Raw genomic sequence first — 14447 nt, 5'->3', positions numbered from 1 at the left:
TCGAGGAGACGATCCACTCCACCTCCCTCTGTCTCCAGATGACGTTGGCCCCTACAGCGACGAAGCCTTTCTGACCTAAGCCTTTGTGGACTTGCTGTCCTGGCGCCCCAGCGACCAGCATGCCTGCCAGCGGCTGGAGTTGGACCGCTGCAAGGGACTGGCGCAGCAGCTGATAGCGGTAGACGGCAGCTATCTCAGCCGTTGTCATGCCGCCCAAGGTTAGCAGGTGAGTCAGCTCTGCCAAGCTGCCCCCTTTGCCCCAGGGTCCTCTCTTGGCTCGAATCTTGAAAGATCGATCGTGCACGATGCTCACATGTACAGCTGTGAACTTGCGACCATCGATCGCGAAGTCCTCTCTTCCCTGCCAGAGCTTCTCCGCTTGTGCATTGCGGAGGAAGGAAACAGTCACCGGGATCTCCTCAGCACTCGCTATCTCGGGTCTATACGGAGCCTTCCACATGATTGCTTTACTCTCTTGCACTGAGTCTACGATCAGTCCGATCTCTTCAAATTTCTTCTTCAGCTTTTCTTCATGGTTGACATACACCGAGGAGATGCCCAGGAGAGTCATGGAGATGAAGGAAGTCACCTCGTTGCCTGCTGAGGCGGTGTATGTCTCGACCTTCTCCTTCTTGGCTTCTTCAATCTGCTGCATAAACCACTCTCTGGATGCGTCACTCCATCCAGTCATCGCTTCTTGCAGAAGCTCACGTCGTGCCTGCTGACATGTCGAGCGGATGGCTTCTGCGATAGCGTCGGGGGTGCATCCCTCCACAGCCTTGCAAGCCTGGGCTGTCCTGCTGTTCGGATAACGCTTCGCGAAGCTCTTCACCCTCTCGACGAGATCAGCTTCGAGGACAGAGGCATCCACAAGTCCGCTCTGCGTGTATTGGCATGATCTCCGATACAGCAGGTTGCGAACATTTTCATCATACTGAAGAACCATACTTAGAAAGCTATTTGAAGTATACAAACCTCTCGCTTGCCGCTTCCTTGGCGCCCTGGCAGCTTCCCCTACACCACGCGTGCAGCCATGGTGCCTGAAATAACCGGCCCTAAACCCTAAACCCTAAACCCTAAACCCTAAACCCTAAACCCTAAACCCTAAACCCTAAACCCTAAACCCTAAACCCTAAACCCTAAACCCTAAACCCTAAACCCTAAACCCTAGTACGGACAAACGAACAAACAAACAGTACGGACAAACAAACAAACGAACAGTACGGACAAACAAACAAACGAACAGTACGGACAAACAAACAAACGAACAGCACGGACAAACAAACAAACGAACAGTACGGACAAACAAACGAACGAACAGCACGGACAAACAAACAAACGAACAGCACGGACAAACAAACAAACCTTCCCTTCAAATTTCAAAGTGTTAGCAAATTTTTTGGATGTGTGAAATCAGATTGGTTACATGTACGCATGTCGCGCCAACGATGATTGTTTCCTGGGGTTGCAACACGCATAAGCCCAATGAAAACATTGACTTTCAAGATGTGCCACCTTCCAGTTTACATAAACCCCTGTTCTTGAAGATTCAAAGTTCCTTCCTATCTCAACTTCAGAGTTCGATTGAAGTTCGATGGACAAATAGCACCCTGGGCTTACGGGTTCTTTTAACTCCTGGTTGTTGAATCCGCTATCATGAAGATCACGATGATCTATGCCAGGTTGTTCACAGGTGCGTTTCCGCTTGGCAACAAATAGCAACGCTTAGCAGATGTGATTGTTTACACATCCTCATTGTCATCCCTATTGTGATCAGTAGAGTTTCAATTGTCTTTGGTGAAAATTCAAACCTTGTTGCCAACATGATTCATTTAGGATCCTGACACCTCTGTTTCGATTTGCATGCAACATCATTCTATTTGTTTGCATCTCCTTCTTTTGAAAAGTGTATCTCAGAGTGTTATACGGTCTACTGTGACATCCTCCCGAAGTTCCTCCTGTCCATTGCGTGCTTTGTGTTCTGTGAGCCGCTACTACCAGGACAGTGCTGCTTCAGAGCTGTTGTATACAAGGGACCACAGTAATCACCATCATGGTGAAGCATCTTTTATTTGTTGGCAAATAAACAATCTTCAGAAACTGTTATTACGCAGATTCAAGTTTGCATGACTGATACAGCCTTTGCCTACTCTATATATCGCTTGATCCCTGGTATCACAGCCTAGATGTCAAACATGCAATACTATCTCGGAGTGTGCAAGACACTTTCCTGAAATTGCATGGTTGGAGCAATTGCGAGAAAGGATTTGCAGAGAGAATAAGCATTTGCACGGGTTGTCATGAAAGATGCTTCATCAACATCATCGGCAATGCCGCAGTAACACGATGATACGATTCACTGCCGTGATTATCAGCGTAGAAAGGAATCTCATATCGACACGTCTGAAGCAAGCATCTGATACAAACGATTATCTTCTTAAAACTCTGAATATCGCCAACCATATCATGTACCTGCCATTGTCCAATCAGCACATCTACAGTGTTCCCGATGCAACTCACTGGCCATGTAGGTTTGTGCCACGAAGGATACCGTAGACCATGAGACAGAGAGAAACACAAGGTAGACACTGTTTCGTATGATGTTTTTGCTTACCATCACAGTTTCAAAATACATGCTGAGATCGGCTGTTGCTATGCCATCTTCTGTCCATTCTGAAATTACACTTGAACATTTTGAATGAATCGTCATTGTGCAAGAATTTGAATTTTTTGCTCAGCTTTGACATCATCTTCGGCCTAAGCTAAGTGATCTAAGTGGTCTTAGTGCAATTTGAGGCAGCGTGGTAATGATAGAGATGTTGCATTGGCTTTATGTTGAGGAAGAGATGTTGAGTTCAAATCTCTTGCTACTTCTTGAATTTCACAGAAGAGACCAAGTCATCACAAATAGACAAGTAACCGTATCTTCGTTTCCTGCATATCAATGCATGGTTAGATTCGAAGTCTCACATTGTTCATTATCGTCCTTACGCGCGTCAATGGGACAATCTCACCATCTCTTGTTCGTCGAGGGAGGGGGGGGGCTGGAGTGGAGACAAATGGGGGGACCCCCTACCCATCATTTTCCCATTTGAAATTCAGAGACTGGGGGGTAGAGGGTGAACCTTGGTCAAATTCGAACCGTAAAACTCGCAACGCTCGAGAGTGTGACCCACCCTACGCGAAAAGGAGGTTTGGAGTGGAAATAATGGGGTCAAAGGCGTGGCGATTCAAACCCACATCGCGGCCACCCCCCTCGAGTATAAGACTCTAGCTCAGGTGGGTGCTGTTTGACCACGCGTTCGAATCCTAACGGCAATCGAAGAGATTGCTTTTCAGCGTCAATTCCACTACCAGAATGCCCAAGACTTTTATGATTCTCGCCCACTCCTGAAATCAGACTACCTACCCTGACTTCATCTCTTCTGAGACATACGGGTGGTGTAGAGGTGATAGTCGAGGGAGCTCTGCCGGCCCACGGGAAATGCTCGGTAAAACTCAATTATACCTCGGTACAAACAGGCTAGCCTGGTACAAACAAATCCAGTCGAGAACCCAATGGAATGGAAACATGCAACCTGTCTGTACATGTCGGCATCATGGCTCTCGACCTTAAGTGCTGTGCAAATTGAACAAGCTATGTTATAAACCTACTACCGAGTTATTCAGGAGGATAAGTCCAAATTTCTTCTCTTGATGCGCCTAACAGTACAAGTCTGTTGACCTACAAGGGATGAAGTCCATGTCAGCTTGTGAAGTAATATTCATCATAATAACTTTCATCACCTCAATGAATAAGCTTTCACTCTTGACAACAAAAAAAATAGGAAATTTGATGTAAATGGCAACACCTGACTCGCGAATTACAAGAGGTGTATCAATTGTTGGTATTGCTAGATAGTTTCGTTTGAACATCTCCTGCCTCCCAAGTGTTTCAGGCAAAATCCAGGAATAGTGCCGCCCATTCTTACGCTTGCATTCCACTTGTCTCTGAAAAGCAAGCGGCAAGTCCTCAATGATTTGTCGCACGCTGACATTTTTGACTTCAAATCCACGTTTTCTCACGCTGGAAGGATACCCCAGTGCTGATCTGTATGCAAGCCAAGTAAACATTTCCCTCTCTATTGATACCCAGATTGTTGTCGCACATGGCGTTCGCAAAACTTCCGAGGCAAGACAAGGTCTGAAATTGCCCCACCGTACAGATTCTCGCCTCCGATTGTTTTCAATAAACATGATCCAACCAATGACGAAGAAAAGTTGGCCCGACCTTGGTATATCGTATTCTTTACGAAATGAATCTATTCTTTCTGCTGCATTCTCTCGCTGGTAGGTGTTTCCAGTGCGAGGCGTCAACCGTAAAGTAGCTGGAGCACAAAATTGTGGAAATTCTATACAAGCGTGCTCAAGGATGTCTTCATGTGGCACCTCATCAGTATAGATAGATTGAAGGCACTGGTTTTCTCCGAGACCATCCACATATTTTGTAAATTGATGAGAATTGTTCAGCCCGCCCTCATGACTGACTCTTTGCAGCAAAGTTTTCCTATACAACCACACGATAGTACATGTCTCTTCCTTGACATGCTTGACGATCCCTAGTTGCTCATGTGAGTCAATATCTCGAAAGATAACAGCGGTCCCTGCAGCAAACCGCTGATCGTCCGAGTCCTCCACAGCTCGAGGATGGGGCCTCTGGGTCTGACATATTTGCAGTGGGATCGTGAGTTGGGGCGGAGGCTGCTTGTTTTCAAGGCGCTCATCAGCAGATTCTCGGATTCTTGCCTCTCTTTGTCTTCGCCTAAGCTCTCCTGCAGCTGATGCATCACGTCTGCGCATTGCAAATCCAGGAAGTACCTTGGAGGGTAGGGTCCATGTTGATTTGACCCCGTCCTAGACCCCGCTAGCTCAGGGAAAGAGGTGGGTCCAAAGTATTGATGTTTGAACTTTGAAATGTAGACCATAAGCCGTTGTGGTACAAGTTTTCCTATGGTACTTCATATAGTACCACCACAGTTGTACCGTTGGTACAGATATTTTCTACCAGGAAGTACCCTACCCCCTCAAATAGGTCCCCCAACTGCCATTTGCTATTCACATATGTGGAAGGATACCCCCACAGAAAACTATTGGAAACCAGAGGGGTCAGTTGAGAGCGACAACGCTATGAGCTGTGTAACAGACGAAGGGATCAGATCCAGCCGCGCAGCAATCATCAAGGCGGAAGGCATTTCACAGCAGCTATTGAAGGAGACATCATGCAGGGCAGAAAAAACAGATCCATGCGAATAGGATATGTTCTCCAACAACAAGAGATGACGTCAGGAGGAGGGATGAAAATCAATGGGAAGTGCAGCATCATCCGAGCGAACACAATCGCAATTGGCTTACTTCTGCAACATGTCCTTGAGGAAGGAATACAGATCAAAAGGGGAAATCAAGTCACAATAATGTACCAGTCCACACGTTTCCACCGCTTTACGACAAATACGTTGCGAATGGATACCATGCGATACGAAGACGAACTGCTGGAGGACTTACATGATCGGTTACTCACTTGCATGAAGAAACTCGAAGGAAGGGGAATCAGGATCCGACTCCAACTAGCAAAAGAATCTCATAGACATATTCAAGAGGCAAAGGAAATGGCCAAGCAAGGGAAACAAACAGTTGCCTCGGGATGGGAGAAAGCAATCTACGATAGCCCAATGGAATTCATCATTGCAGGAGAAGAAAATCCTACATCAGGATTCGATCGCTTGAAGAAATGGGACTACATTATCAGACAACAGACAATGGTGGCAAGGATTCGAGCGGGAGACCTCACCTTGACAGAGAAATTCATGCTCGAAATGCATGTGGGAAGAAATCTCTTAGGCAAAGCGCTAAAACAAAGCCTGGGTTCAGTTACGCGAACAGCTATCCAAGCGATAACCTTCTCAGCACCGACGAGGAAGAAGCTCTTTCAATGGGGGAAGACCAACTCACCATGTTGTCCTCACTGCCCAGACCGAGAAGAAACCTGGGGTCATGTGCAGCTTGCGTGCAGGCAGTTCCAAGATATGATTCAACAAGCACACAATCAAGTCATGAAGAAGATCAAGGTAAGACTGCAGCAGAGTTGGAGGAAACAAAGGGTACAGGTCAATTCATGGTGGGAAACTCCAATTCGCATCGTGATGGAAGCGATGGGGACTTCCATGCACCAAGAAGGGCAATGGATACCAGACGGTTGCTGCTACTTTGCAAGCATCAAACGCATTGTCCTCATCGAATTTGCAAGGACATCGGAATATGACGGAGTCGAACAAACAAGTCTGGAATGCCTGAAGAAGAAATTTCAGGAAAAGGAAGAGAAATATGCCCCCCTACGAGCAGAAATCACAGCTTTGCTACCTGACCACGAAGTGGAACAAGCAACATTCATAGCAGGAGTGAAAGGATCGATCATGGAGAGGGAATGGCATGAGAATTTCAGGAGGCTAAGGGTTGAGGACACGGAATGGGAAGGCATCAAGACAGAAGCAATCAAGCAACTGCTGGAGGTACAACATACGCTATGGACGGCAAGAAGGGTAAGAGAGTCGATGTAGTCCGATGGGGGCAAGCGCGGCTCATGGGCAAACCATCCATGGCGCATGGTCATGGGCCGCATGAAAGGAAGAAGAGAAGGGCTACATGTTGGGGGGGGGAAGGGGCAGGAAGGTGCAACGACACTTAGCGAAAATAAGGAAGGGACCGGGATCGGAATTGGAACGGGCCCGGAGGACATCGTTACTGAAAACAAGTAATACGGAAGCAACCAGGCCTAAGGGGCCTATAGGAAAATGGGCCAACCTCCCAAGGTTGGGAACCCCTTTAGACGGATCATTAGGCGAGAGATGAGCAAAGAGCAATAGTTCTTAGCTAGGAAACTCTTGACTAGGAGTCTAATAAAATCGACTACTACTACTACTACTACTAGGGTTTAGGGTTTAGGGTTTAGGGTTTAGGGTTTAGGGTTTAGGGTTTAGAGGATCCCTTTATCGGAAGGATCCCTTTATCTGAGGCATGCAGATCAGCGGGATCCCTGCGTGGTAGAGCAAGAGTCGCCAGGAACGCAGGAAGCTCGGGAAACCATCGAGAATGCTTCGAAACATGTGGCCAATATCTATTGTGAACCCTGACGAGATCGTGCAGTACCGTACCTCCAGCTACCTCAAGAGGCAGACGGAAGCTGCAACGATGCCGTCATCAGCCGAACTGATGCGGAGACTGGATGAATTCGCAAGGCAGAACCCCAAAAGCAGGACGAGCAAAGCTCTGAAAGCAAAAGAAATATCCTTGGAAGCCTTAGCCGAAGCCATCAGTCAGACATGCAGCTTTGCTGAACCCTCGTCACTGGAGAATCCGAAAGGGCTCAGGCAGTGGGGTGACGATGTCAAGCAGTGGTACCTGTCAGAGTTCCAAGCTGACAGACAAAGGCAGATGGAGGCCAGATCATATGATGATCAGGGCACCAATGTGCAGACGATTACCATGAAGGTACTTGGGATCCCTGCATACTTTTCCAGACAGGTGGAAAACTTATGCCTCAAGCTTGAAGAGCAAGGCTTGATCGTCGATCAGACGCAAGATAGCAGGAGCCTGATCTTCAAGGCTCCCTTGAAGCCTGACCTTGTGCAGGCAGCGGAGATCCCAGCAGTGATCACATTTGTCCGCAATGAGGCGGCTGAGAAACTCTGGAAAGGAGAGGGTACCTTCAAGGTGGCAGGCAGGAGGATTCTAGCAGTGAACCCAGCAGCCAACCCACCGATCTCGTTCAAGATGCGGCCAAAGAAGGAGAACATGGGCAGAGTTGGAATCCTAGCTGAGGTGGCCCAACTCCTGAGGCTCAACGATTCGAGCACAGGTGACATATGTGAGATCTACAGGCAGCTATGCCTGAAGCAGGGATTAGCGATCATTGATCTGATCCCAAACGCGGGAATGACAGTGAACCTCCCCCCCAAGAGGAACCTACCGCCAAAGAAGGTGTTCGCTGCGGTAGGAATAGAAACAGTCAACCAGAACAGAGAGGTCGACTGGATCGCAACGTGCTCGAGCCTTGAAGCAGCGGACATCGTTCTTCAAGCATTCGATCGACATGGAAAGGATCGTGCAGGAGTCACTTTGGGACTGGTCTCAGAGAATGACAAAATACTGAAATGGTTCTCAGTGCAGATGGAAGCAACGGCGCTGCACAAGAATATGAAGAATGCGGTGCGACAAGAGGGCACGGCAATGGCAACGGGAGCAGAGATGCTGTACTCGGTACAAATCTCCTCTCCTGTGCCGTCAGGGAAGTTCTCCCGAAATGAGATTGAAAAAATCTGCGCAAGTGACGAAACGGGCAGAGCAAAAGTCATCCGAAACATTCGGAGGGCTGTCGCTTGCTTTGATCCACAGGTGGAAAAAGATCTCCAACGGATCCACCTCCAATGCGATCCAGAAACAGGGATCTGGGATGGGTCTGGTATCATTCTCCGGCTACGCAGTGAAAGTAGTGCAAGAAAGATGATGGCTGAATTCCCCACACAGCTCCTCTGCTGGCAAGGCACAGTTGAAATCCAAACGACAGCGAGCAGTCTGAACCTCAAAGTGTCGCCTCAGGCAACTCGCGATCAGTCTAACCCTGAGGCCAGGTCACAAACGACGGGGACCAGAGCAGAGGGAACTGTGTGGACAGAGATCGAGCTCAGTTCCATTATCAATGAAACCAACCTCCCAGATGCGGGAACGGACGTGGTCGTCGAAGAACTTAAGGAAACTATTGCTGACCTAACTAGGAGCGAGCTGCAACAGCAAGGGCAGCTTCAACTCCATCTTGATGACGCGGTGCAAGAGATGGCTCCGGAGAGCCCAGGAAATGCATCCTTCCCCACGCTACAAGAGTGGGCTGATAAGGGTGCCAACGCGGCAGAGAATGCCGTGAGCAAGCGACTGCGTGAACGAGTCAGGGTGATTGCAGGCAAGCATACGTGGAAGGTAGCGAAACGCAAGAGCAGGAAACGGCGCTCTCCCTCGTAGGAATGCTGGGAGACAGAAACGAATTGAAACTTGTTTTGAGCAGTGAGATACAGATGGAAGACGCGCGAGTGGAAGATGCACCCGAAGCAGGGAGCAGAGCGGTAGAAGTGGAAGAGATGTCGCTTGACTCCTCCCCAACCGCGCCGCTTGACGCCTAATGGAAGCAGGAGGAGGAGGAGAGGGCAGGTGGGACAGTGGGCACCAGGGCGTGGTGGAATCAAGCAGAAAGAGACAAGAAGGTGAGAAAAAGAATGACAAAGAAAATCCAAAAAACAGAAAAATACAAACATTCGACTTGATAGGGGAGATCCCCTGGAGTCTACGGGAAAACAATAGAGAGTACGGAGCAGCGGCGCTGCTCAACTCAGGAGAAGATGGATTTCTCTCTGAGGACGTTATGGAGGCATTAATCGTTGAGGTAAACCGAAATTTAGAACCAGCGGAAGACAGATTTCAAATAGCATGGCTCCAAGGCACGAGGTATGCCAGCGAGCAAACTAGAAACCAATTTGGGCTGCAGAGAGGGACCATTGTTCTCCCGAGAATAGTAGCGGGTTAGCGATGACTGGATGGAGTGACGCATCCAGAGAGTGGTTTATGCAGCAGATTGAAGAAGCCAAGAAGGAGAAGGTCGAGACATACACCGCCTCAGCAGGCAACGAGGTGACTTCCTTCATCTCCATGACTCTCCTGGGCATCTCCTCGGTGTATGTCAACCATGAAGAGAAGCTGAAGAAGAAATTCGAAGAGATCGGACTGATCGTAGACTCAGTGCAAGAGAGTAAAGCAATCATGTGGAAGGCTCCGTATAGACCCGAGATAGCGAGTGCTGAGGAGATCCCGGTGACTGTTTCCTTCCTTCGCAATGCACAAGCGGAGAAGCTCTGGCAGGGAAGAGAGGACTTCGCGATCGATGGTCGCAAGTTCACAGCTGTACATGTGAGCATCGTGCACGATCGATCTTTCAAGATTCGAGCCAAGAGAGGACCCTGGGGCAAAGGGGGCAGCTTGGCAGAGCTGACCCACCTGCTAACCTTGGGCGGCATGACAACGGCTGAGATAGCTGCCGTCTATCGCTATCAGCTGCTGCGCCAGTCCCTTGCAGCGGTCCAACTCCAGCCGCTGGCAGGCATGCTGGTCGCTGGGGCGCCAGGACAGCAAGTCCACAAAGGCTTAGGTCAGAAAGGCTTCATCGCTGTAGGGGCCAACGTCATCTGGAGACAGAGGGAGGTGGAGTGGATCGTCTCGGCGGAGCTGCCCAGAGGCGAATGATACAGCATTTCGAGCTTTCCGAGAGAGCGAAGCGATGGAGGGAGTACACCTGACTCTGTTCAGCGAGGACCCGAAGATCAGAGAGGCGCTCGCAGTCGAGTTGACAGCTGATCGCTTTGTGTCCAGAAATAAGTTGAAGAAGGCATCAAGGATGCAGAAGAAGGCAGGCGGCAAGGACGGCAAGGAGATCAAGATCATCATCAAGTCGACGGCGGCATCTGGTCGCTTCACGAGGAAGGAGATGGAGGGGCTGTGCAACGGCGGCAACACGTCTATCGCAAGAGTCAAGAGAGTCTTGTTGGAGATCGCTAACAGGCTCGAGATCAACGTTGAAGGCATCGACATGGAGGAGGATTTGAACACCAAGTCCTGGAACGGGTCCAAGCTATGCATCCTCCTCGGCTCCACGGAGGATGCTCGATGCATGATGAAGGAGCTGCCCTTCTATCTCGAAGGCGCAGCAACCAAGCTCGAAGCAGTCGGCTTCGACAAGGAGCCTGACTCTGAGGCGGCTGGTCAGCGGGGCACCAGCGACGCAGCGCAGCGACAGGAGGAGAGCGAGGGAGAGAGGCTGGAGTTTACAGACCTGGAGAGGATCACAATGGAGGCAGCATCTCCGTCAAGCCAAGAGGACATGCAGCTCGTCAGCGAGCTGTCAGCAGTCATCGAAGATGCAGCTTCCTGCTGACATGTCGAGCGGATGGCTTCTGCGATAGCGTCGGGGGTGCATCCCTCCACAGCCTTGCAAGCCTGGGCTGTCCTGCTGTTCGGATAACGCTTCGCGAAGCTCTTCACCCTCTCGACGAGATCAGCTTCGAGGACAGAGGCATCCACAAGTCCGCTCTGCGTGTATTGGCATGATCTCCGATACAGCAGGTTGCGAACATTTTCATCATACTGAAGAACCATACTTAGAAAGCTATTTGAAGTATACAAACCTCTCGCTTGCAGCTTCCTTGGCGCCCTGGCAGCTTCCCCTACACCACGCGTGCAGCCATGGTGCCTGAAATAACCGAAACCCTAGTAGTAGTAGTAGTAGTAGTTGAGTTTATTAGAATGCTAGGAAGGATCTCAAGGTTTGGTATCACCTTGCCTTTTTCTAGTCTAACAGGGATCTCGTGACCTGGCAGTTCGGCCCGACTTGGCTGGCCCTTATGGCAGCCGTGCTTCTGCTCTGCTCTCTCCTCCGATGTACTTGATGGTCTTCTCCAGCCTCAGCCAGTGGAGTTGCGTCCGCCGGCCTTGGCATGGGTCAACCTTGCTTAACTTGTGTTGCTTCCCCGGCCTCGGCACTCGTTGGTGCTCCGGCCGGCCTTCGGCCGGTGAGTGGATGATGGGTGAGGTGGCAGTGGGTTGTGGATGAGTCCCTGGGACTCACGTCCCTTCCCCCGGGCCGGGCCTCGGTCCGGACCGGGCCCGAAAGCCCGGCCGGTCGCCGCCCGGCCTCCTCCCCCCCCGCCCCCCCCTCCCCCCTCCCCCACCGGCTTACCTGCCTTACCTTCGTTGCTTGCCCCGTGTCCACCTCATTTATTTCTTCCTCCTTCCCCCCTTGGGGCCCACAGCTCCGCTCCGCCTCTTGTCCACCTCTAAGACTCAAGCGCGCGAGAGGCCTGCGCCAGCCTCCTCCTCCACGCCCTCGCCCTCCTCAGCTTCCATGTCGACTTCTTCCTTCAGCATCAGCCGCAGTCGGTCTCGCTTGTCGACCTTGCCCGTGCATTTCAGGCCTTGGTTTTCAGCAAATTTACTGATCGCAAGAAACAAGAGGCTCACAGATCGACTCTCGATGTCATCGCTCTCAGCCTCCTGCTCAAGCGCATCAGTTGCTGCTGCTCTTGGAGAGAAAGCGCTGCCCCTCCTCGCTGCCTGTTTCTGCTTCTTGTTCCCCTGTACCTGAGTCCAGCGCTGCTTGCCCAGGTACGCTCTCAGCTTTTCCTTCAACATGTTGCGCTTCGATCCCAACGACGGCGTGGCTGCCCAAGCTCCGAGCGTCGTAAACTCGACGTTGCCCGGCGAGTAGAAGGTGTCATGCAGCTTGCCGACACTCTTGTCTAGCTCCAGCGGGATCTCCTCTGACGTCTCCAGGAGCATCGTCGAGAGGTCGACCAAGACCTGCTGGTCGACTGGTCCTGACGGCGAGGCCGCCTCCAGAGTAATCCTGTCGATGTCGCTGAGCTCCAGCCATCCAGCGCCTTGCTGCTGCCCTTGGGGCTCCTGAGCCTGCTCCTCGCTCTCCTCTTCATCCTGAGAGCTCCACTTGAAACCCACAGCTTCGAGCTTGACTTCCAGGACCCCTTCCAAGTAGAAGGGGATGTCTTCCATCAGACGTCGAGCCTCTGCCTTGGTCGCCAGGGAGAGAGTTATCAGGCTCCCATCCCAGCTCAGCGTGTCTCGATCTTCTTGAACCTCAATGCTGGCAAGCTTCAGGTTCATTCTTCTTGCTAATTCCAACATGGCTCGCTTGACTCGCGTGGTCGATGTGTTACCTCCTCCGCACAGTGCTTCCATCTCCTTCCTCGAGAAGCGGCCTGTGCTCATGCTTGACTTCGACTTGATCTGCACCCTGAAACTGCCGCTTGGAGCCTGCTCCCTGTCGCGAAGTACCTTCCTCTGCTTGGCAATCTTTCCTCTCGGCACGAAGGTGTCTGCTGTGAGCTCGACTGCAAACGTCTCTCTGAGCTTGGCGTCGTCGCTGACGAGAGTCAGGTGCACCCCCTCCATCGCCTCGCTCTCTCTGAACGAGGCCAACGTCTGCTCGCAGCTGGCCGTCGATGGGCAGGATAGTACCCACTCGAGCTCTCTCTGCTGCAGAGCTCCGGTGCTTGCTCCAACAGCAACATACGTCTTCGGGCTCGGCCCCTTGCGACCTCTCTGCCCAGCACCCTGCACGAGCATGCCCGCCAGCGGTTGTACCTCTGCTGCGGCGAGACATTGCGAGATCAGTTGGAATTGATAGATCCGAGCTATGTCCGCCGTCGACATTCCTCCAAGAGCTAGGAGCTGCGATAGCTCGGCAAGGCTCCCTCCCTTGCCCCAAGGTCCTCGCTTGGCTCGGAGCTTGAACGACCGGTCGTGTGCAATGCTGACTTCAGTTGCTCTGAAAATTCGCCCGTCGATGCTGTACTCTCTGCTGCCTTGCCAGAGTGCGATGGCTTCTTCATTCCGAAGGAAGGAGATGGTGACTGAGATGTCGTCTGCCCAAAGCCCCAAATGAAGCCCAGCCCTAAATGAACCCCCACATCCTCTTCCGCTTCACCCGCAGCACCTCCACCTCGGTCATCGTCACCGGCACCGTGCTGTTGAGCACCTTGATGTGAACCGCCAGCCTCTGCCCCTCCAGCGGCATGCATATCGACTCAATCCAGCAAGACCAGTGCGATCCTTGACTGGCCGCCACCCAGCAACGCAAAGGAGATCAAAATATTTCTTGGGCTCTCCGGCTATTACCGTCGCTTTCTTCTTGGGCTCTCAGCTTCTCGTGGTCGTGGTATCCAATATCTTGTTCATTGGAAAGGCTATCCTAACCCAGCTGATCACTCCTGGAAATCAGCTTCTGAACTCAACAAGAAATCTGGTATTCGTGCTTTAATTCAACAATTTGAATCTTCTTTATTAGCTCAAGCGTCACCTTCCCGCCGCTCTTCTTCCTCTTCTTCTGCAGATCCTTAACTCAAGATTCTTCTGAGCGAAGTCAACGACAGGTGGACCTTCTTGTCGTCTCGCAGTGGGAGCGATGTTGTATTCTGGACTCATACCGGACGCCCCTTGGACGTAGCGTAGGGAAATAGGATGACGATGCAGATTCCTGCAGTGGTGCTGCTGATCTGATGAGCGTGTGTGCTTAATAAACAGAGATCCTAAGATCATCTGAACTCAACGTCTTACGCAAGGTTGTGTATACAACATGTATGTTAATCATACGTACATGTGTTGAACAATTAATTACATTTGGGTTCGTTATCATTGTTGTCCTCGTTCAGCACAACAGGAAAGCTTTCAGTAACACAATCTTGCTGTCTCAGGATGATAGTTGATGTTATGTTGTCAGTCAGATGGAGAGAAAGAGGTACACGAGAAGGAAGTCGGACGAGGCTGCGCACGCCATGCAGTGTACGCTATGTGGAACGCCC

General features: G+C 50.9%; 3 protein-coding genes across 3 annotated transcripts; 1 reads left to right on the top strand and 2 right to left on the bottom strand.

The window, feature by feature from the left end:
* Positions 1-75: 75 nt before the first annotated feature.
* On the bottom strand, positions 76-946 carry GUITHDRAFT_101926 (hypothetical protein; the record flags this gene model as incomplete). Its single annotated transcript, XM_005839694.1, has 2 exons — positions 76-99; positions 146-946. The coding sequence occupies 2 exons, from the start codon at positions 944-946 to the stop codon at positions 76-78; spliced, it is 825 nt and encodes a 274-aa protein (XP_005839751.1).
* A 6179-nt stretch (positions 947-7125) lies between these two features.
* On the top strand, positions 7126-10320 carry GUITHDRAFT_101924 (hypothetical protein; the record flags this gene model as incomplete). The annotated part of the gene is made up of 4 exons (XM_005839693.1): positions 7126-8965; positions 9092-9149; positions 9216-9287; positions 9636-10320. 4 exons carry the CDS (start codon positions 7126-7128, stop codon positions 10318-10320), a joined length of 2655 nt encoding a protein of 884 aa, XP_005839750.1.
* Positions 10321-11913: 1593 nt separating this feature from the next.
* On the bottom strand, positions 11914-13667 carry GUITHDRAFT_101922 (hypothetical protein; the record flags this gene model as incomplete). Its single annotated transcript, XM_005839692.1, has 2 exons — positions 11914-13511; positions 13574-13667. 2 exons carry the CDS (start codon positions 13665-13667, stop codon positions 11914-11916), a joined length of 1692 nt encoding a protein of 563 aa, XP_005839749.1.
* Positions 13668-14447: the final 780 nt, after the last annotated feature.

The sequence above is a fragment of the Guillardia theta genome (genome assembly GCF_000315625.1).
Source record: "Guillardia theta CCMP2712 unplaced genomic scaffold GUITHscaffold_8, whole genome shotgun sequence".
NCBI lineage: Eukaryota > Cryptophyceae > Pyrenomonadales > Geminigeraceae > Guillardia > Guillardia theta.
The sequence above is the reverse complement of the archived record's forward strand: the minus strand, read 5'-3'. Positions and strand labels throughout refer to the sequence as shown.